The following is a 24,120-nucleotide window of genomic DNA, read 5'->3' on the forward strand; positions in this document are numbered from 1 at the left end:
AGCTGTCCTGCTGGCATCTTGATTTTAGCTCATTAAGATCCATTTCAGACTTCTGACTTCTAGAACTATAAGATCATAAATCTGTATTGTTTAAGCTGTTACATTTACGGTAATTTGTTATAGCAGCAATATGAACCTCGTAAAACCAGTATGATAGATTTTAAGTACCTGACATGAAATGTTGAGCTAGAAGCCTGCTTAGGGATTCTTTGTTGTGGGCAGGAGACACTGAATGGGGTTACACAGACATAGAGTAACCATTTAAGAAATGGCCCTTTTAGCAAAAAGAGGCAAATCCCTCCCTCCCTGTCTTCCATCTCCTCAACTCAAATCTGGGAGAATCTGATTCAATAAATAGGAAGAAACTCCCCTCCCCCAGGCCCCACCCATATCTGCAAGAAATTCTTAAACTTAGCCATGGTTGAGATCAGAGGATCAGAGCTGAAGCTATATACAAGCTTCCCCAGTCGAGACTAAGCGTTGAGCTGGAATAATGAAGGCCCTGTACAGAAATGGGCTCTGAAACACAAGTGGGCTTGACGCGAGAGCTAAGCATTACCTTAGCCACACTGGGCAAGTGCAGGTGCCATTTCCTGAGTGAGGGGGACTTGATGGTATATATATTCCTTTCAAGGGCCTCCCCTACACAGGGTTGCACATTATGATTAGCACCCCATCCAGAACTTTACCAAACCAGCCTCACTATGAAAATGTATCAATCCTGTGTCTCGTTCCATTTGGCAGAGATCTCAAGCTCGAAGTCTGAGGACCACATGTGAGCTGCAGATCTTTTGTTATAGGTTGAACTATGTCCCCCAAAAATGATATGTTGAAGTTCTAACCCTCTTTCCCAGTACCTGTTAATGTGGATCTTATTGAAAAAAAGGTCTTTTAGATGTAATCAAGTTAAGATGAGGTCATACTCAATTTTGTTGGGCCCTAATCCAGTGGCTGGTATCTTTATAAGAAAAGGAAAAATTTGAACACAGACACACAGGAAGAACACCATGTGATAACGGAAGCAGAGACCAGGGTGATGCTTCTACAAGCTAAGGAAGGCCAGCAACCACCAGAAACCAGGAAGATGCAAGGAAGGATCCTCCCTGAGGGCCTTCAGAGAGAGCATGGCCCTACCTTGATTTCAGACTTTTAGCTCCCCAAACTGTGAGAGAATACATTCCTATTGTTTTAAACCATTTGGTTTTCTGTAGTCTTTCATGGCAGCCCCAGGAAACAAACACACCTGTCATATAGGATCTGCACATTAGCCTACAGTGCTGCTTTTTACAAATTTGAATCAATGAATGTCAGAAGCAATCAGGAAATTCCACGTAAAAACTACATTTTTGGTTTTTATCAAAAAATCAGAAAATCTGGCCACACAGGACCTATATTCTTGCATGTCCTCAATTAGCTGACATAAGAGGCAGCTACCTTCATTAGACAAGTTTTCACAGACTGAATGATGTCCACATCCTAATCCCAGAAACATATTAATACAGTAGTCCCTCTTTATTCTTGGTTTTGCTTTTGGCTGGTTCTATTACCCTGGTCAACCAGGGTCCAAAAATATTAAATATAAAATTCCAGAAATAAGCAATCCATAAGTTTTAAATTGCATGCTATTTGGAGCACTGTGATGAAATATCTTGCCATCTCAATCCATCCCACCCAGGATGTGAATAATTCCATTGTCCAGTGGATCCACACTGTAAAGGCTCCATACCCGTTAGTCACACAGTGACAGTCATGTCATGGTATTACAATGCCTATGTTCAAGTAACCCTTATTTTACTTAATAATGGCACCCAAACACAAGAATAATGCTGCCAGTATATTGCTATAAATGTTCTACACTATTATTGTTAATTACTGTGCCTAATGTAAAACTTTTTCAAAAGTATGTATATATAGGAAAAAACATGGTATATACAGGATTCGGTACTATCCATGGTTTCAGGCATCCACTGGATAATGGAACTTGTCCCTCATGGATAAGGGAGACTACTATATGTCACCCAACTGATTGAAAGGATTTGCAGATGATCAAGTTAAAGATCTTGAGGGGGGTAGGGGACATTATCCTGGATTATCTAGATGGGCCCAGTTAATCTAAAGGGTCTTTATAAGGGAAAGGGGGAGGCAGGAGAGTCAGAGAGATGTGACTAGGGAAACAGAGGGAGAAAGTTATGTGATATGGGGCCACTAGCCAAGGAATGAGGAGGGCTTCTAGAAGCTGGAAAAAGAAAAGAAACGGATTCACCCCAAAAGCTTCCAGAAGGAATACAGGTTTGTGAGCACTTTGATTTTAGCACAGTGAGACCCATGTTGGACTTTTAACCTCCAGAACCGTGAGATAATAATAAATTTGTGTTGTTTTAAGCCACCAAAGCTGTGGCACTTTGTTACCGCTGCAATAAGGAATCTATATATAAAAGAATCCCTGTATGCATTAGGCCCCACCCCTTCCCATTTCTCCTACTCATTTCAGTTTCTATCTGGCTCCTATGGCACTAGAATTTATTCTCCTACGTGAGGGCCCTCCCCGCTGTCAGGTCACATACAGCAAAATGGATAAATGAATCCACACAGGGAAAAGCATATGCTTTTTAGCATAAGTCTTCCTAAAGAAGACTTTAAAGATGTTTTAACTCTGCACCTAGAAAGCCAGCCAGAGAAGCTATTCTACTTGTCAGCAAGTAGAGTGTTGACATCAAGCTAAAATAAAGCCAACTAATGAGAGGCTCTGAGTGTTTACTAGATAGTTTAGATTGGATCCTAGAGTTTGCAAGGCACCTTAAAATTCTAAGCAGAAAAGAAACCTGTCCAAGAAAAGAGACAGGGGAGAAGTACATCCTAGAGGGCCAAGTACTAATTTTGCTGTGGATCTAGCATGTTCCAAGAACCAAGGAAGGTTCGATGAATTAATTGCTTCATTTAACTTTTGCAATGAACCTGGAGAAAAGGTTCTCTTTATCTATGATTGTGGATTAGATTGAAACTCCAAGAAGTTAGTAAGTAGGAGTTAGAAAGCAGTAGAACCAAGGTGTGTAACTCCCAAGTGGTTTCTGCAAAGCCTCTCTGCTCCCCCTCAGTTTAATGGGGCAGTGAGGAAGGACATGAGGAGAGAAGAGGCTGGATAAGGAGAGGGCAGGGAAGGGCAACCAAGAGCAGCAGTGAGGTGGGCTAGAAAGGATACACTATACGTTGGCCAAGGTTTGAAGAGAATCACACGCTAGAAGTGCAGGACAGAAAGACAAGGTGAAGGCTAATAGAATGACAGCACCACTGACAGACAGGAAGCAGGGAAACAATAAGCTTGAGAGTAGAAAGCTTGATCCTTTCAGCAGCCAGGGAGAAAAATATTCTCCCAGCCGCTGGGTGCAGTGGCTCATGCCTGTAATCCCAACACTTTGGGAGGCCTAGGTGGGTAGATCATGAGGTCAAGAAATCAAGGCCATCCTGGCCAACATGGTGAAACCCCGTCTCTACTAGAAATACAAAAATTAGCTGGGTGTCGCAGCACACATCTGTACAGGTACGCAGGAGGCTGAGGCAGGAGAATCACCTGAACCCGGGAGGCAGAGGTTGCAGTGAGCCGAGATCGTGCAACTCACTGCACTCCAGCCTGGCGACAGAGCAAGATTCCGTCTTTAAAAAAAAAATCTCAGCCTGTAAATCCTTAAATTCATATCCACAGATACAAGTATCTGTATTGCTTTTATACAAACATGCTTTTGTTTTCCAAACAGTTCAGAGGGGAAGGGAGCCATGGTGTCATCCTGTTTCTGTACAGCCTGATCTTCTCCAGAACATTTGAAAGGTAAATTCTACAGATGTTTGCACAGGTATTTTCTCTACGTAGAAAATATATAGGATTGGGATCACATAAACAATGTACTCCTGTATTGAAAATCTCCATATTGGAAACATGAATGCAATGTTTTTTTCTTCTAGTGGATTCTCTTTTGTTGACACGTCCTTTCCTATAGTTAGCTTGACCATCTTAATGGGCAAGTGGATGTCATCAGTCAAGTGTGAATCTGTTCTTAGAGTACCCTAGTAGTTTCCTCCTTCTTGTGGCTATAAATATTGGCGCTTAACACCAAAGCTTGTTTGTACAAGTTTCATAAATATATTTAGATCCACAATAAGGTATATCCTCAAATATGTATTTTGTCTCTATGATATGCAAAGCTCTGTTCTTGGCTCTATGGGAGGTACAAAGAAGAGAAGTACATCCCTGTCCTCCTGCAGAGTCCAGGCTGGGCAAGACAAAGCGTGTACACAGAGATGCTGGGCAAATCCCAGGAGGTACCTGATTTGCTAAGTGAGATGTACAGAGAATGAATCTCAGTGGGCTCCAGAGGAGGAAGAGGCCTCCGCAGACAGGGTGGGCAGGGAAGGCTTCAGGAAAGAAATGGACTTTCTTCTGAACCTTGAAAGAAAGGTAACCTTTGGAGAGCCACAAATAGAGAGCTTTCAGGAGGGAAGAATGACAAGCCCTGCAGTAGTGGGCCTGAAACGTTTTCTATATGCCACCATCACATTTTTATGGTATGTGGTATTATTCACTTAACTTTAAAAAAAAATTAATAGACATTCAAATATCAACCTCTTTCTAAACGTTAATATTCTTTAAATTGACAACAAAAGCCAGAATAGACAAATGGGACCTAATCAAACTCCACAGCTTCTGCACAGCAAAAGAAACAATCATTAGAGTGAATCGGCAACCAACAGATTGGGAAAAAATTTTTGCAGTTTACCCATCTGACAAAGGGCTGATATCCAAAATTTACAAAGAACTAAAACAGATTTACAAGAAAAAAACTAACAAGCCCATTCAAAAGTGGGCAAAGGATATGAACAGACATTTTACAAAAGAAGACATACGTGAGGCCAGCAAACATATGAAAAAATGCTCATCATCACTGGTCATCAGAGAAATGCAAATCAAAACTACATTGAGATACCATCTCACGCCAGTTAGAATGGCGATCATTAAAAAATCTAGAGACAACAGATGCTGGAGAGGATGTGGAGAAATAGGAACACTTTTACACTGTTGGTGGGAGTGTAAATTAGTTCAACCATTGTGGAAGACAGTGTGGCAATTCCTCAAGGACCTAGAAATAGAAATTCCATTTGACCCAGCAATCCTGTTACTGGGTATATATCCAAAGGATTACAAATCGTTCTACTATAAGGACACGTGCACACGAATGTTCATTGCAGCACTGTTTACAATAGCAAAGACCTGGAACCAACCCAAATGCCCATCGACGATAGACTGGATAGGGAAAATGTGGCACATATACACCATGGAATATTATGCAGCCATCAAAAATGATGAGTTTGGGTCCTTTGTAGGGACATGGATGAACCTGGAAAGCATCATTCTCAGCAAACTGACAGAAGAGCAGAAGATCAAACACCGCATGTTCTCACTCATAGGCGGGTGTTGAACAATGAGAACACATGGACACAGGGAGGGGAGCAGTACACACTGGGGTCAGTTGGGGGGAAATAGGGGAGGGAGGGTGGGGGGTGGGAAGCTGGGGAGAGATAGCAAGGGGAGAAATGCCAGATGTAGGTGATGGGGAGGAAGGCAGCAAATCACACTGCCATGTGTGTTCCTATGCAACAATTTTGCATGTTCTTCACATGTACCCCAAAACCTAAAATGCAATAAAATAAATGTGGAAAAAAAATTCTTTAAATCATGTACCATGCTAAAGATAAAATATATTGAGATAAATACATCATTATTAAAATCCTAAAATGTTCATGTCTATACCACCTAAAATCATACCACCCTTTGAGAAGCATTATCCTGAGTTGTGTCTGATGCCACCATGATACTCACCATGCTCGGCTCAGTCTTTAAGTCTCATTCACAGAAAGACAGAAGCTCCAGTCCCATGAATAGATTTGTTCAAGAACACATACAGTTCACCTACTAGTACACAGCACTTCTCCCTGAGTGACAGCAGAAGCCACATTACCCTGACCTTATATTGTCAAGGGTGAGACCATGGCCCCTGACAACCACGGAAGCTGCCTTTCTGCAGCCAAGAAATGGGCTCAGCCAAGAAATGGGCACATTTTTGTGGCCAGTTTTCCATCTGGACAATCTATTGAGCTCTGCCTTCAACCAGCACTCTCTCGTGTGGTCATGTGTCACCACCCTGAGCCAAGTGCATTCCTTGTCACATAGAACAAAGAACTTCTTCACTGAACCCAGCATCCACCCAGAGCACACACACAGGGATTCTAACATTTGAGACAACCGCACCTTCTTCCTTACCACGGACTACTCACTTCCCCCAGCTGCATCTACCTCTGCAACCCCAGTCCTAGAGGCTTTCCCTGTGAGAGGTGGAAAAGCTCAAATGAGCGACAGTGACTAGGAGAGCCCATGTTACTGCTGCTTTGTGTTTTGGGGGAAAAGAAGCTACAGGCTCCTGGTGCAATCACTGTCTCTGACTGGATGCCAATGACTTCTCCCATTCTGCAGGCTTCAAATGGACCTAGATGTCACCACCACTCAGCTGCTACAACCAAATGCTGGAGGCTTCCTGTGCAGGCAGGTGAGCAGGAAGACTCTGCTTTCTACTGTACAATCTGAATTAGTCAAACGCCACATGCAGAGTTTGAAAAAGGAAAAAAGAAAATCAATCTGAATTAGGCTTGTTTTCTAATTAAATGTATTCTCTTCTTAAGTAAAGAGCAATCCAGTTATCTTTGAAAGAGTATGAAGACACTACCCTGGGTTGCATCAAAATCTACCATCAAATTTTCCTAACAGTCCTCCCTAGTTTACCTCCGAGAGCCCTGCATCCCTGAGATCCTAGCAACAGTAGAAAATATCTTGACAAGACCCACCAGGAATCCCTAATCACAGAAAGAAAAGTGCTATAAAAAAAATGGTAGTTTCATGCTTCTTAAATCACAACCATGGAAATCAACATTTAAAAGTACTGTAAAGGGAGGAAGGGCAGGAAGATCAGAGTCGGGTACAGAGGGAGTTTTAAGTTTTAAGAAAAAAGCTCATAAACAATTGTTTTAACTCTACCAAATACTTAGAACATATTTTTCCTGAATTATGTATCCTGTGATTTAATTCTTTTCAGTAAAAATAATGATTTTTAATAGAAAAAAATTAAGCTATTATTTCATTGCTACGTAAAATGTAAACATCTGTAAAATATGCTATGTAGGCAGTTCTGAACATGATTTTAACGGGAAGAGCAAGTCCCCATGTCTTCAATGGCTGTGAGAAAGGAAAGTCCCAGGAAACATTACATGGAGTCCTGACCCGCAGTGACGTCGGCTATTTGCAGTGGGGTAAGGACGCCTTGGAAGATGACAGACTCTCACAGGTGAGTGTGTTCTAGTCCTCAACCACACAAACACAACGCCAATATTTTCACAGTTTAAAAGTCTGTCTATTAAGGCAATTCAAACCTGAGCCTACTTTCTCCCTCACTGTTTGCCTGTGTACCTTCCTACTACCACACACAGGCATTTAGGGAAACTGCTACAGATGGAAATATCCCAGGCCACTTGCTTCGTATTTTATTTTACATATTCTTATGTACATAAAATATAGGTGACAAAAGTAATAAATTTTAAAGCAATATTTGAAATATACAGACATCTCTGCTTAACAAGGTTGACAAACATATTTATACACACACACAGGTAAAGTCCCCTGTCATCCTCATGCAGCTACACACCCCCTTTGCAGAAATAAATACTGTTACCAGTTGATGGGTATCCTACCAATCCTTCATTTATGCAAATGAAAGCACGCAGCCTACATATTGCTCAAAGCTTTAAAAAAAAAACCCACTGGAAAACCAGGGGTGGCCCTACTTTTGAAACTCCTGTCAAAAAGCTTTCCAGCTCAGGGGATTTACAACCTCTGACGACCAGAAAGTAAAATGTCCTGTTGAAAAGCACAACCAGGGAATTAATTAAGATGTGATACTACAAAAACAAACAGAAGAGTAAGAAAGCAAACATGCCTACCCCAAACCACAAATCGAAGCTGCTTCTGTGGTATTTCACAAAAATTTCACCCTACAACCCAGGGAAGATGAGGCAGATTCTATAACAAGTAACACTTCTCTGGAATGGCCTTGAAACCAGTTCAGATGTCATTCAGCTTGATGGAGGATGTAAACCTACACAAGCCTCCCAACCACCTCTTCCAGACACCAGCAGCAAACAAAGCTTCGCTGCTCAGCAACTGTCCTGTCCTCCAGCTCTCCTGGTTCCCACTCAAAATGCCTTTCATGTATATAGGGCTTCATCTGTCCCTCTTTCTACTATTGTCTCCAGCTACTATGTTATTCACGAAATCAGCATCTTGCAACACATACATATGTCTGATGCCATCAAAAAATGGTGTCTAACAGAATTGATATATTTTGTGTACAAATGTGTTTTAAAAGTTTGCTTAGTATTCCTTGAGTTTGTATTCTTTGTTCATCATAGAAAAATGTGAAGTGATAGACAAGGTAAAAGTAAAAGAAGCAAAACGAATTTCATTACCCAGGCGTCAATCTTTTCAAGAATGTTTTTCAGAAATTCTCTTTTTCTTTTTCATATCTGTGTGTGTGTGTGTGTGTGTGTGTGTGTGTGTGTGTGTGGTGCGTGCACTTTAATAGAGACAGGGGTCTCACTGTGTTGCCCAGGCTGGTCTTGAACTTCTGGGTTCAAGCGATTCTCCTACCTCAGCCTCTCAAAGTGCTAAGATTACAGGTGTGAGGCACTGTGCCCAGCTGTATCAATGTCTTATTCTACTCTTCTGAAACCTACTTTTTTCATTTAACACAAATATCTCATTTAATATCAAATATGAGGATATGACCCTCCATTTATTTATTTTTGAGACAGAATTCACTCTGTTGTCCAGGCTGGAGTTCAGTGGCACCATCTCAGCTCACTGCTACCTCAGCCTCCCAGGTTAAAGTGATTATCCTGCCTCAGCCTCATGAGTAGCTGGCATTACAGGTGCATAGCACCATGTCCAACTAATTTTTGTATTTTCAGTACAGACAGGATTTTCGCCATTTTGGCCAGGCTGGTCTCAAACTCCTGACCTCAAGTGATCCATCCACCTCGGCCTCCCAAAGTGCTGGGATTACAGGCGTGAGCCATGGCCTGGACTCACATTATATTTAGATGATGCAGAGTTCTATTGTGTGGATGTGAAAGACTGCACTTTGAATACACCCTGGACAGGGAACTGATTATTATGAAGTTCCTAATCACTTTTTCTAGATAATTTCGGAATTCATCTTAAAATCTGACTCATATAATGAAGAGTAAAACTAAACCAGAAAAAGAGCATTTATAGATTTTATTTTACATATTTTTCTTTTCTTTCAACAGTGTGTGGTCACTTGGTGTCCATGGTCTAGTATTTTATAGCATAAGAACCCAGTAATACGCCAAGACTTGTTTTGAAAACAGAGTGACATACTGGAAGCAAGTTTCAAAGGGTGGCGACACAGAAATATAATAATGATTTTAGTATTTTGTCTATTATTACAAAAGCTCTTCTATAAGATTATTTCACTAGATCCTCATTATAAACTAGAAAAATTTAAAACAGCATTTCTCCTATTTCAGTCATTTGAGTAGGTAATTCAGAAGCTTTTTCATGCCTCTCTGCTACGCCTATTATTTGCTTAATGTTTTTCTTTCAATCAACTTACTTAAATGTGGTTCTAACCTTTTCTGCAGCAGTAATAGAAGCCATGGGCTTGATGTGCTAACTGCTTTTTTTTTTCCCTAATATATATTTCATTAAACATTTGTTTTTTAAAATTCACTCCTTGTGCCATCCACTTTCATGTCACATGCTGCCAGTGGACACACACACACAGACAGACACACGGGAATGTGGCGTAAAGGTGAGGAAATTCCATGCCATTCACAGGGGTGTAACCTGTACCAGTTTTACCCTCTCTGCTCCTGTTTCCTCACCGACAACACAGGTGCATTCATTCCACACGCACCTGCCCTGCAACCTGATCAGATTAAGGACTGATGTGACGATCAGAGGAAATCATGGATGCTGAAGCTCATTGGAAGGCCAGAATGTTCTACAGACATATAAGGCCTTATAATGGACGATAACAAGGCATAATGTTGCAGCACTTTATTCAGCTATGTTCACTCAGCATAGCTAAATGCTAACTGAATACTAATTATAAGGCTCTTCGTCCAGGTACAAAGATGAGCCATACTTGACCATACATACAGTGATTGCTATAGGAAGGACACATGCAATAAAAGCTAGATAGCAGTGATGTCAACGCTGGCTGCACACTGAAGTTGCCTGGAAATCTTTTACAACTCTCAATGCCCAGGTCATCCCCCAGAACAGTGTTAGGTTTATAAGCACAGGACCTGTGTAGTCTAACAAGGCCCTGCACTTGGAAGGCCCCACACTTGGTTTAGTGCTCTAGTGTCTGGTGTTACTGTCTTGAAATTGTTAATTTTTGAATGAGGGCCTCACATTTTTATTTTGCACTGGGCCTCAAATTACGCGGCCAACACTGCCCAAAGACTCTGCTTCATTTGGTCTGGGAAGCATCTGGGTGACCGAAGTGGTTTTTCTTTTTTTTCTCTGAGATGGAGTGTCGCACTGTCACCCGGGCTGGAGTGCAATGGCACGATCTTGGCTCACTGCAACCTCCGCCTCCCAGGTTCAAGTGATTCTCCTGCCTCAGACTCCCAGGTAGCTGGGATTACAGGTGCCTACCACCATGCCCAGCTAATTTTTTTGTATTTTTAGTAGAGATGGGGTTTCACTATGTCAGCCAGGCTGGTCTCAAATGCCTGACCTCATGATCCACCCACCTCAGCCTCCCAAAGTGTTGGGATTACAGGTGTGAGCCACCATGCCCGGCCTGCAACTGAAGTTTTTAAAGCCAGAGGTGATTCTAAAATGCAACCAGGATTAGAAACCTCTGTTCAAAAGCAGGGCTTCTCACCCTCTGCACCACTGAAATTGTGAACTGGTTAATTCTTTGTTGTGGGGAGCTGTCCTGTCTACTGCAGGCTACTGAGCAGCATTCCTGGCCTCTACTCACTAGATTCCAGCAGCACTGGCCCAGTGTGACAATAAAAATGTCTCCAGACATTTCAAAATGCCCCCATGAGGAGCAGAAGTGATCATAGTTGAGAACCACCCCTTTAGAGGAAGGAGGAAAAAAATCTCTTCAGGCTTAGCTGATTAAGTCCATGGTGTGCAGGATTGGGCAAGCAGCTATTTCAACTGAACTTACAAGAAAGAGTATATCTTCCTTCAATCAGTATCAGAAAGGTCAACAGCTTTCAGTTCCTTTTTAACATTTGCAAGGCTTTGGAAACAAGTTGCAGGCTTTATCTTAAATCAAAATGAAACAGGTGTTTGTGAAATAGCTACCAAGTTGTTGTGAGAAAAGGGACTGTATGAGAGAATATGCCACCGCAGAGAGTCAAGAATTCACGGGGATCCAGCACTGCTGTTTCTTCTGGATCACATTTCTTTCTACACAAGTCTGCTCAGACCAACAGAACTGCTAAATCATGCTCTGAAGAAAATTACCTGCAAAGCCTAAAATATCTACCAATGATAAAGTGGATGTTTGCTGGGACCTTAAAGTCAGTCAAGAAGCCACAGCACAAGGTAAAAAAATAAGAGCTTTCCTGCTGGGAAGAGGACAAAACATACCAGACAACAGGACCACCATCCAACGCCTGCTCACAGATTGGAAGGAGGGCAAAGGATGGAAACTGCCCAGGCTAGCTTTAAAATCTGCATAGACATTAGACTGTAATGCTTCCGTCTTTTTGAAAAGTGACTAATGTGGCTTTTCATCCTTCTTTCTTGGACTCGGTGTTCTCTCCCCAGAGAGACGCCTATGAATCCTGCCCTCAGTGAAAATTGCCTGAAATTGTGCACTAATGGCTTGAAACCCTGAGGATGTTTATTATGTTGTCTCTGTCATGCACTTGAAGTTTGGTTTTTGTTTTTGGTTTTTTGTTTTTTTTTTTTTTAAAAAAAGAGCAAATACAGACTGGCAGTTAGTTTTCTGACTTGAACTCCTGGCATGTATGAATATGTTAGACCTATGCATTTCAAGTTGATTTTATCTGAAGATGCTTTTTTATATCAGTTTATTATACAGGAAACATATATGAAGCCTACTTATAGTCAAGTTTATTTATTCTTATATACTTAAGTATATTTATATTCAAGTATATAGTAAGCTTATTTATTCATTGTGCTAATAATTTTGTGCATGTACCATCTATCGTGTGCCTGGCCCTTTATGGGTCATTTATTTATTTAATCCCCACTTCCACTCCAAGTTGTAATCACTATTACTTTAAGTCCAAGGTCTATTGCTTGGTCATTCATTTTAGAGATGAAAGGCCAGCTTGAGGTATGGGGACTTGCCCAAAGCTAGCAGTTAGGCAAGTGTCAGAGCCAGAGATATGAACTGAGTTCTATCTACATTCAATGACCACATTCTGTCCACTGGGCCATGCTGACTGCCATTATCATCTTCGCTTATTTTCTGATAAAGTGCTAACTATATAAATGCCAGTTCTTGGAATTATACTCGATCATCAGTACTTTTATCATCTATTATATCTATTTATAGATATAGTATATAATATCTATTATAGGTATACTTATGTTGGTAACATTTAAATGGTAGCAAATCACAGCATGACGGTTTTGTTCAACAAGCTGGAACTTTATCCACTGACTTCTGTGATAGAGTAGTTGTGGGTTTGTGTTGATGGTGAACTGTCCCCACTTTGCCTCCTGGTTTGGGAGATCACATTTGTCAGGTGTATGGAAATCCTTAACCCTAGGAGACCAAGCTCCGTGGTGCTCAGAGACATGCTAACCAGAAGACCATTTGGCTGCATTATCCCCGGAAGTCTAATATTTCACAACATCCTAGCATAGAACTGAAATACTGCGCAGAACAGAAGTTTGCTCAAGAAAGAATATGATGCACTCCTGGGACAGTGCTCTAAGTATCACTGGATTGAAGACCGCTGCAGCCACCACCTTTCCTTTCTGCTCCAAACCATGGTGATTCTGCATGAGACCCGTGAAAATGCCAACTAGATATATAAGCGCTTTGTGGATATTTAGTAGCTCCTGCCTATGTTAGGTGCAACAAATCTGAAAATTATTTTTATGTTCTGATAATAAAAACCTGATATAAGAAAGAGTTCTTAGTTCAGAAGAAAACCAACGTGCAGCCTGACAGCTAGATTCTGCTGTCAAGGTGAAACGCATCCTATAATGCTGCTCCATCTTCCCTAAGTAAATCTCTTATTACTCTGTGATAAAATTGCAGAGATTGCAAAAACATGTGCCTTTCAGTCCCAATGTCAGAGCCCAGTGGGTGAGACTTAAAAAAAAAAAAAAAAAAAAAAAGGTGGTGTTCTCATTAGATGACATGACAAGCCCCCCAGAGCCCACCAGATTGATGGTTCCTGCAGAACGCAGCCAGCTACCCACAAGATGAGGCACTATTTTGAAGCCTCCCTGTCACTTTTCTATTTGAAGGTACAGATTTGAGTGTGAGGTTCCAATACCTAAGTGAGAACATAAAGCAGTTTGAGTCTAACGCCATCTGGAAAGCCTTGGGAGGTTCACATTATCTTCACACCTGCCACTGAGAAGAAAAATCCACTCCGATTTTTCAGGGACTGAAGCCATTTGGGTCTTGCCAGAATTACTCCTACGGCAGCCGTGGCAGCACATACCACTATCTCAGTCATACCTTCTTCCCAATTTATGTTTTCCCTTTAGAGAGTCTGATCGGAAGAAATCCAACCATAGAAGTACCCAATGAAGCTATACCCACCGCACTCTGCCACTAAGTCACTGAGATAGCACCCTGCAAACATGAACTAATTTGTCTTTACAACATACCTGCTAACTCAGTGAGAGAAGTTACATCAAGTCTGTATTCCAGGTGGCAGAGATGAGAGCCAGACCATTAACAGTTATGCACAGGAATTGTCACCAGGAATCAGCGAAGAAAGCATAACGTTTCGAACACCTTTCTCCTGTTCAGATTACCAGCCTGGGGCCTTGGGACTTGCAATATCAAGCTCATTATGCAAAGGCATGTTCTAAGCATCATTGTTCTAGACAGCATAAAAAAAGAATTACATGGTCTCAATGATTGCATTCTGATGTGTAGAATTTGTCCAGCCTCCTTGCTGTCCTTATACTTTTACATTGGCTTAAACGATATATGTTATGAAAAGCTTGATTGCTGCATGTAATGCTGAAAATACTGGGCTTATTACACAATGAGTGAACCTAAGGAGAAAGGTATTTTATTTATAGCTCCACTGTATCACAATTTAATTTCCTTTTTACCATGGCAACATGAAGCAACATGCACAAATTCAGCATTGATGGAATCTTACCAATAAAACATATTTAGAATCCTGCTTTTAGGGAGTAGCTGGTAAACTGTTTCTATCCAAAAGCAATACAAATGCTTAAAACAAAAAATGCCAGTCAAACTGCTTATACGGTGAGCCAAGAAGAAAGGGGGATGTAATCTCTGGCTGGATTCAGTTGGAAGGTGCTTTGTTTTGTTTTTGCAGGACTCACTTTAAACCAGATGTGTTCTCAACTGTAATCTTAAGGCTCGCCTCTTAAAGTTAATACTTCAAGTGCAGCGACAGTCATGCATGACATTTCCTGTTTCATCAGAATCTGTCAGGGCAAGCGAGGTTCTGCCTGCTCAGTGGGAGAGCTCTGTATGGTCACTTTGCGGGGTTGAAGGTGGTTGCATTTTGACTACATTTTCTTCCTACTAGAACAAAACCTTGAGTAGCTTTGAGCTCAGGAAAGAAAACTATTGTATTGTTGCATAAAGTAACAATACTGTGTCAGTCAGTACTATGGCAGACTGTGTTTATCTGTGAATAAACACAGGTGAATTTTACCTACACTGCAGATATTCTGTGAAACAATATCATATATGTGTATATTCTATCACACCTACCCAGACTAATTTACAGGGAATTTCATTAGATTAAAATGGACCAGAATGTCCACTTGAAGTTCCAGTGGAATTACATTTTATGACAAACAGCTCTCAATCTCCTAGTTTATTCAAGATTTTCAACCTCGATAATTCCATGGCCTCCTGCCTAACATAATTTGGTGACATATAATCTTAATACAGAAGAGTGCCATAGGAAGAAGGCCTAAGAAAGAAAGTGCTTATTTTATAACTAATGAAAAGTCACCAAGTTATTTGGAAATCGGTGGTAGATATCTGGAACCAAACATATGCCACTGCTTCCATGGCATGTCTTCATTGTTTTATTTCTGATGTAGCCAGTGGGCAGACTTGCCCCATGTTTGATATGTGAAACGCTCACATTATACTCAGCCCGGAGGCGCTAACTCCAATAAAACTGGTACTCACTGTGCGCATGAGTAAATCCTGCATCTGTTATGAACATGTCCTGATTGGGGTGCTAGGTTTCCACCCTTTGTTGAACTACCAGCTGAGGTCATTTCTTTTCAGAACAGCAGAACTTTTCTGTGGTAGCTAAAAGTGAAACACTTAAACACAAAAGCATCTCTGACTTCACCTCACTCACCCACAGCTGAAGAATTTAAACTGAAGGAAACAAAGAGATTTGAATAGAATTATTGAGAAATCAAAATGTCAAGTTATTAGCCTTTACTACTTGAGTTGACAAAGCACATGATAATTTTTCAAAACTAGATTTCCACAAAACAGAATTTGTTCCTGAACAAACAGGACAACTCTGAGGACTGAGAAGAAAAGAAACAGAATGCAACATTGGCTGCTTCAGTTATGGGAAGAAAGGCGAAGCTAAGGGGCCCAGGTATTCTCTCAGTCATCACATGGAAATCATGGGTTTGTCCATGTCACTCATGTTTATCTCTTTAAGTTGAAATAATTTTAACAGATTTTTAAAAATGGTTCCAATAACTTTTGATGAAAATCTTTTAGAAATATGTGCTTCCCTGCCTGTGTAGACAAACTGAGGCTATCACCAATAGAAATGTACTGGAAATGTGTAGGACTGCAGTCCTTTCACCACGTCCCCTTCCCTGCTCCTACCCTCCAAGTGCTGGTTTTGCAAATCTAATTCACTAGCTGTAAGAATTAAAGGCCAGGACAGGTACAGTAATTCCAATATTTTGGAGGCTAAGGCAGGTAGATTGCTTGTGTCCAGGAGTTTGAGACCAGCCTGGGCAACATGGCAAGATACTGTCTCTACAAAAAATACAAAAATTAGCTGGGCATGATGGTGTACACCTGTAATCCCAGCTAATCCAGAGGCTGAGGTGGGAGGATCACTTGAGCCTAAGAGGTCAAGGCTGCAGTCAGCTGAGGTCACACCACTGCATTACAGCCTGGGTGACAGAGCAAGATTAATTGATTAACAGGTACTTAGAAAAAACAGATAAGCTGCTGTCTAGGAACATCTTCACAATTGATCTGCATAGTAACCTGTAGGTACATGTGTATATATGTGATGTGTGTATGTGTTTTGCTCATTTTCCACAAGCTATATTATATATCCTAAATATCCTTTTATCTATATTATAAATAGCTGATGTTGCCAGAATTCTTACCACTACCTGCTGAATGAATTATTGCCCTATCTTGGGAATGGGAGCAGATATGCTAGTCAATGACAAAGACAGAATTAGAGTTCTGTTATTCCACCACTACATTCCTATTTTAGTTTATCCATGTATTCTCTCTTTTTTTTTTTCTGAGACGGAATCTCACTCCATAGCCTAGGCTGGAGTGCAGTGGTGCAATTTCAGCTCACTGCAACCTCCACGTCCCGCGTCCTGGTTCAAGCAATTCTCCTGCCTCAGCCTCCCAAGTAGCTGGGATTACAGGAACTCGACACCATACCCAGCTAATTTTTGCAATTTTAGTAGAGACGGGGTTTCACCACGTTGGCCAGGTTGGTCTTGAACTCCTGACCTCATGATCTGCCCGCCTCAGCCTCCCAAAGTGCTGGGATTACAGACGTAAGCCACTGCGCCCAGCCTATCTATTTATTCTTTACCTCACCTCAAAACAAAACTGAAGTTGTTTCACCTCCTCCATGAGACCACCAAAAAAATTTTAATTCATTAAGATTAAAGTGGCACACCAGATCATTCATAAACGCAAATTCATTCATAAGGAAGCCTTCATTTCAAATCTTACTCTATGTACAGTGCCCTGCACAGCCACAAGTGCAACATGAAACCTCAGAGCTGCTTTTTGATCACAATCATGTATCGGCATGTACGACAATGTGACAAAATCTCTGTATTTCTCTGCATTTCCCTTCCCCCTTCCAGGTGGGCAGCATGCTGAAGACTCCCAAATTACCTATTTGGCTGTGCAACATCAATGGAAATTACAGCATCCTTTTCTGCACAAACAGGCAGCTCTTAACAGACTGGAAAATGGAACGTCGCTTTGATCTGTACTTTTACAGTGGCCAGCCCTCACAAAAAAAGCCTGTGCATCTTACAATAGGTGAGCATTTCAGACTCCAAGCGTTATGGACTTTAATGTGCTCAAAGAGATGTGGCTGCTGATGTGGAACAACTGTGTGGATACCCATGCTAGCTCTGCAGGAAAATGCTAGGCTCTGTTTCTGAAATGAAGCCCACACATCAATCCCATGGACCTAAACCCAAGCATTGCAACGTGGGAGTTCTAAACCTGCTTTACTTAGGTGCAGGGGCTGGGGGTGGGGGGGGCGCAGTTAGAGATGGCACAGAGGAACCAACAACTTTTAGGTAAGAGAAAAAACAAAAGGTGTGGAGCCAAATTTCCAAAAAGCATTCTCCAGAGCCTTTTATCTTTGAGCATGAGGTATATAATACCTGAGGACATAACTGGGAAAACCCATGGGAGCACTGGCTGATGCTATCTCACAACCAGACACCAGATGATCAATGACATAAGTAACCAAACTGATAGTACATTTCTGTTCGAACGAATGCAAAACACATTTTTGAGGACCTACTGTGTGCCAAGCACGGCGCTAGACACTGGGAAAACTGATGAATGTGGCACGAGTCTGCATGGTGGCTCCTCTATAGTCACCTAGACTGGTTTCTTGCATTCAAAAAAAGTTCCATAAACCTTTAGGGAGGTTCCAGTACAACAGGAGAAGCAGATAACTAAACAGATGATTTATGACTGAAAGGACTTATTTTTAAACTTCTTATGGAAAAAGACTAGCCTTAAAATGTCTTTAAACACTGACCCCCTGGACGAGGGATTAACATTGGACAGACTGGGAGTTTGTATCTGTAGCCTTAGCAGCATTTATGGAGCATTGCTATGTCTGTCTTTGCACCACAAGCCCAGCGTTAAGTAATCTTCCATTATTATCATTCTATGTGGAAAAGCATCTAGTGACTATTTCATCTGTGCAGCTTCTAATTATTTCTCTTTAATTATGAGAAATACATATTAGCCTGTTTAAGTTAGTATAACATTGACAATATGTTCCTTACAATATATTGTTTCCAGTTCAACTTTCTTCTTTGAGTAAAGCAACATTTTTCATTTGCTCACAAGAATCATCCACGTTCTGTTCTGGGCATTGTGTTGAAAGCCTCTGAGACAGGAATTCTTGAAAAAAGAAAAAAAGAAAGACCCATAACATTCCCAATAGTCACATAAAATAAGTACTAGATTTCTATTTTTATGAAGTGGAGACTCTGGTGCCTAATAAGTAGTTACTAATTGAATAAATGAAGTTTACCAATAGATGCTAAGTAGCTTTTTTTTTTTTTTTGAGACCGAGTCTTGCTCTGTTTCCCAGGCTGGAGTGCAATGGAGTGATCTTAGCTCACTGCAATCTCCACCTCCTGGGTTCAAGCAGTTCTCCTGCCTCAGCCTCCCAAAGTGATGGGATTACAGGCATGAGCCACCGCGCCCAGCTGCTAAGTATCTTCTTAAATGTCACCTGGCTAATATGAGATAAACTCAAGACCTGAACCCAGTTCTTGCCTTTTACCTTAGATAAAATGCCTTGCCCTCCATCCAAAAATGCAAATGTATTCTGAGAAGCATTGAGAAGTGGGGTTTTGTTTGTTTGTTTGTTTGTTTGTTTGTTTTGGAGGCAGTGTCTCACTCTGCTCACTCTGTCACGTAGGCTAGAGTCTTTAGGGCAACTTCCACCTCCCAAGTTCAAGTACTTCTCATGCCTCAGCCTCCCGCATATCTGGGATTACAGGTGCCCGCCACTATATCCAGCTAATTTTTTTGTATTTTTAGTAGAGACAGGATTTCACAATGCTGGCCATGCTGGTCTTGATCTCCTGACCTCAGATGATCCACCCACCTCGGCCTTCCAAAGTGCTGGGATCACAGGCATGAGCCAACACGCCTGGCCTCTTTTTCCTTTTTTTTTTTTTTTTTTTTCCCTGATAATACCTATACCTGGTTCCAGGTGTCACATCATGGTATCGGAAGGTATGTTACACAACATATCAACAGTTTCATCCCAATATGCACAACCACCCAGGTTACCACTGACTCATTCTGTATGGGGCATTTCAGCACACCACCTGCATGAATATCCCTCTGCTTAATCAGCTGTAGGAGCACAGTCTGCCGAGCCTGACTCCTGCCCACCCACCCTTCTGTCCTTCCTTAGTGGTTTCCTCCAGAATGGTGCTTATAGGCTTGGGTCTAAATGCTGGCTGTTCCTTCTTCAGATACTCACTCCCATCACTGGGAAAGAGACCAACAGGAGGATAAACACGGACCAAGACAACGATTTTCTCCAGTGGAGATGGCAATCAGAACCAAGTGGAGCGAGGCCACCATCAACTGGAATGGGACCGTTCCTTTTTTCTAAAGGGAAAACTAGGCCGTGCAATGAAGTCTGAAGTGTCAGAACTGCTGGGATGCAAAAGCCTCATGTGAGGGAGACCATTTGTGTGTGTATTTCTCATTCATGAGCCCCAACAAAAAAAATATCATTAGCAGTTTTTTCATTTTTTAAGTGTCTGGTAAATCCCTTGCTGTCACTGTTGTAGGAGAAACGCTGGCCCTACATTAGGGTCCGAACGGTGGCTCCTCCACAGTCACACAGACTGTTTCTTTCCTTTACTCAAAAGAGAAAACGTAGGCTCTTTCTTATATGTTTTTCCAAAGTTGTCTTTGGTGTAACTGTCCACACAGATTATGGAAGCAGGCTGCTAGCTTTCATTTGGGGATGAAGTCATTGGTAATACATCATCAGATTTTAGTTATGGAAAGAACTCAAGCCTTCTCAAAGACTTCCTGGTATGCATAGCATTCCTTTCCAAGGACACAGTTCATATGCCCTCATTATCAAGTTCTTGTCATTAAAATAGTAAATGGGCTTCTTGGGGCTTGAGCAGGGGCTATTCCTGGTGAGCTGGAAGCTATAGCAGTTGACATGTGGGTTCCAGTAGGCACAAGGAGACATTCTTTTTATTAGTGCTATATTTGTTTCTCTTCTTCAACACTGGATATAAATACAAACAGATACACTGAGAAAAATTCTGGTTTCTACATAAAATTATATATAAAAATAAAATCTCTTATCTCATTATCCAAAAGGGAAAACAATTCTTTTTAGAATATAATCTTTCCCTGTCCTGTTAAATGCTTATGGTCTTTCTGAAGAGATACCGAGTAGACATATATTTCTTCTAAAAGGAGTACATGAAAGGCCAGGCACAGTGGCTCACGCCTGTAATCCCAGCACTTTGGGAGGCTGAGGTGGGTGGATCATGAGGTCTAGAGTTCAGGACAAGCCTGATCAACATGGTGAAACCCCATCTCTACTAAAAAGAAAAAAAAAAAAAAGAAAAAATTAGCCGGGTGGTATGCGCCTGTAATCCCAGCTACTCAGGAGGCTGAGGAGAATCACTTGAACCCAGGAGGTGGAGGTTGCAGTGAGCTGAGATCACACCATTGTACTCCAGCCTGGGTGACAGAGCAAGACTTTGTCTCAAAAAAAAAAAAAAAACAGAAGTACACGAGAATAATGTAGATACTCCCACCCATCCCACTAAACTGCCACCTCACAGACTTAGGGCTCTGTATTCACAATCCAAAGGTTAATTTCCAAAGAACAATCTTTCTGTACTCATTCAAATTAATTTATTAAATGCATTTGCATTTGGCTCAAAGAATAATGTTTTAACTTAAGGACCATGCAAAAAATGAAACTTCAAGGTGAATAATAAATTACATCAGAAGAGAAAGGCAATTTGGCTTGGACTGTGGATTATAATATCTTTATCATTGGTGTTTTCATTTGGGATTTTAAACACACTGGACAAATAAGTGTATCCCTACAGACTCTGGTCTTATGTAGTCTTAAACTTACTTATATTGTGCTTTTCCTGGGGTCCAGGCCTGTTTTTTGTTTTATGGACACTGCATTGTTTCTTACTAAATGTTTCTTTTGGAGCTGAATGCTAGAGCATTAGAAACCACACCAAGTGCATTAGTAAGGAACTGCTCAGCTGCAAGTAAGAGATCTCACTAAAAGACTCAAACAATAAAGATATTCCACTTAACAAGAACTGTCTTGCTAGGGTATGTGTGACTCAGATCAATCATGATTCATCCTCTGAGACCGAGCACAGGGCACCTGATATTAGAACAAAATCAGGGTTCTTTAGAAGGGAGCAAAGCAGGATGACTGTCAGGTAGTATATTGGTCCTTACAAAAGCCACTTTTTCAACTGACCTCATTCTTGTATCCATTGTATGTTCCTTCCCTTATTTCTCCTTTGAATTTTTAATTTGTTTATAATTCATGCCAGTTTGCCATATTTTATATGGTGTTGGAATTTGGGTTAAATTATTTCTGGAACAAGTTTATAAATAACTAAAATTATGGAGGAAAGCTTAAGTACCTATGTTTTAGATGTAAAAGTTTAATAATTTTAATAAACATATTACTTTGTACATCAATGTTCAGTGAAAGTAAGTTCTTATTTTATAAACAGGGTACCCAGTAATATTTTATGTTTTTCTTTAGAGTGGGGACATGTTATTTAAAAGCAACTAGAAATTTCTCAGAGCCATTAGTTCACTCTTAAACTTTGTTTTGAGAAAAATGACTGCTTTTTTTCAGCTTCTCAAATATTAAGCAGGAGAAAGCTGTTTGCTTGAAGACGGAGATATTAATTTTTCTGAATAGTCATCTAAACTGACTGTATCTTTAATGGGAAAGAACCCTTGAGGAGATGGCAACTATTTTCCTCTTTCAAATATCAACTTAGACTGGAACATTCCCCCGAATTATTGTTTGCTTTTAGAGAAGATGTGTGAATCATTTTTCCAAGAACATTTTCACCAATGTCACAAGACCAGGTAGGAGCAGGCCAGGGTTGGGGAGGCCTGAGATTCCCTTCACTTCACACTGCGGAAATTACCATGATGTACAGTGGTACAATTTCAACTCACTGCAACCTCCACCTTCCGGGTTCCAGCAATTCTCGTGCCACAGCCTTCTGAGTAGCTGGGACTACAGGTGCGTGCCACCACATCTGCTAATTTTTTTGTAGTTTTTGGTAGAAATTGAGTTTCACCATGTTGGCCAGGCTGGTCTTGAACTCATGAGCTCAAGTGATCCACCTGCTCAGCCTCCCAAAGTGCTGGGATTACAGGCGTGACCCACCATGCTCAGCCATTCAGTGTTTTTTTAACATGCCCTATGTGTCAGGCACTATGCTGAATGCTGGGGAAAATCAGCACAGTGAGCAAGATCAGATGTGGCACCCCCCTCTTTTCTTATGAAACTTAGACTCTCTGAGAAGATGGCAATTAATCAAAAAAAACACTTTAAAAAAGATAAACTTGAGAACTGAGGGAAGAGATTTTGGGTGTGTCAATCTTATAATAAAGAAGTGAAAGAAGAGGAAAGAGCATCTCTGAGGAGGAGATGGTTGGCTGCGTAGAGATAACGGGGTGGGGGGAAGAGGGGTGAGCAGATGTGAAGCCCTGTGGTGAATGTGCCTGAGGAACAGAAAAGCCTGGGGGCTGGAGAGTGGTTGAGAAGCAGCCAGGGCAAAGGTGGGGCCACTCCAAGGCAGTGTGGATTATGAGGTTTGGGAAACCTTGGAAAGGTTTTCAGTGGCCTGGTAAGACTTGCAATTTGAACACATGCCTCAGTGTGGAACATGGATTGGAGAGAGCTCCATGCAGAGATGAGGTAGGCAGCTGTAACAGTGGTGTGGACAAGAGATGCTCAGAACAGAGTGGGGGCAATTCAAGCAGATCGAAGCAGGCCCCTCAGGAGACACCCCTTGGTAGGTAATGGAGAAGGCTGAAAAAGGCTACATGGGGAGGGCGATGAGGAAGAAAGAGACAGGGGTCAAGAATGACTTCTAGGTCTCTGATTTGATAACTGGATGGAAGGTTGTGCCTTCATGGAACTTGGAAACACTCAAAGCACACCAGATTTTGAGGGCAAGAAATCACATGTCCAGTCTTAGACATGAAATGTTCAAGTGGAAAGGCAGACCAATGGATCAGAAATAAGGATCTGGAAATCAATGAAGAGGTTTGAACCAGAGAAATAAATACATCTGGGAGTCACTAAGGGTAAGTAACGTGGTGGCCTGGGATAAGACTGTCCAAGGAGAGTATGAAGCAAGAAGAGGGCTGGGCCTAATGCTGAGCCCTGAGGATCTCCCAGTGTCAGCAGTCAGGCAGCGTGCGACCAGCCAGGAAAGGAGGCTCAGTAGAAACAGCCAGAGACAGAGGAGGAGAATGAGAATTGAATTGTGTCTAGAAACCACCCCCTGTACGTGAGGACAGGCACTTCTTCTGTCAATCATTGTGGGAGCTGGAAGGAGCAGGCCTAAGAGGAGAGAAGAAAGGCTCTCCCCACCCTAATGCCCCTGCCAGAGTTGGGGGCCTTGCCCAGCGCCTGGACCAACACTTAGGGAACACAGCCAAGTGGCAGAGAACTGCAATCAGAAGTCCAAGGGGGGTTCTCAAAGGACAGACACGATCAGGAGAAGTAAAATTTGAGGTTTTCCTGCATTGTAATTCC

The 24,120-nt window shown here is 41.5% G+C and overlaps 1 protein-coding gene across 1 annotated transcript in view; it reads left to right on the forward strand.

Moving 5' to 3' along the window:
• The window catches only part of MINDY4B (MINDY family member 4B), a 37,604-nt gene extending 16,811 nt beyond the window's left edge, over positions 1-20,793 (forward strand). Inside the window, exons 8-12 of the mRNA XM_032263256.1 lie at positions 3,753-3,823; positions 6,521-6,593; positions 7,224-7,385; positions 17,408-17,588; positions 19,790-20,793. Coding sequence (XP_032119147.1) covers positions 3,753-3,823; positions 6,521-6,593; positions 7,224-7,385; positions 17,408-17,588; positions 19,790-19,932 — 630 coding nt within the window. The 3' untranslated portion in view covers positions 19,933-20,793. The remainder of the gene's footprint in view (positions 1-3,752; positions 3,824-6,520; positions 6,594-7,223; positions 7,386-17,407; positions 17,589-19,789) is intronic.
• The last annotated feature ends 3,327 nt before the right edge of the window (positions 20,794-24,120 follow it).

This window comes from Sapajus apella, unplaced genomic scaffold (assembly GCF_009761245.1).
Source record: "Sapajus apella isolate SASKATOON/1434 unplaced genomic scaffold, GSC_monkey_1.0 scaffold4, whole genome shotgun sequence".
NCBI lineage: Eukaryota > Metazoa > Chordata > Mammalia > Primates > Cebidae > Sapajus > Sapajus apella.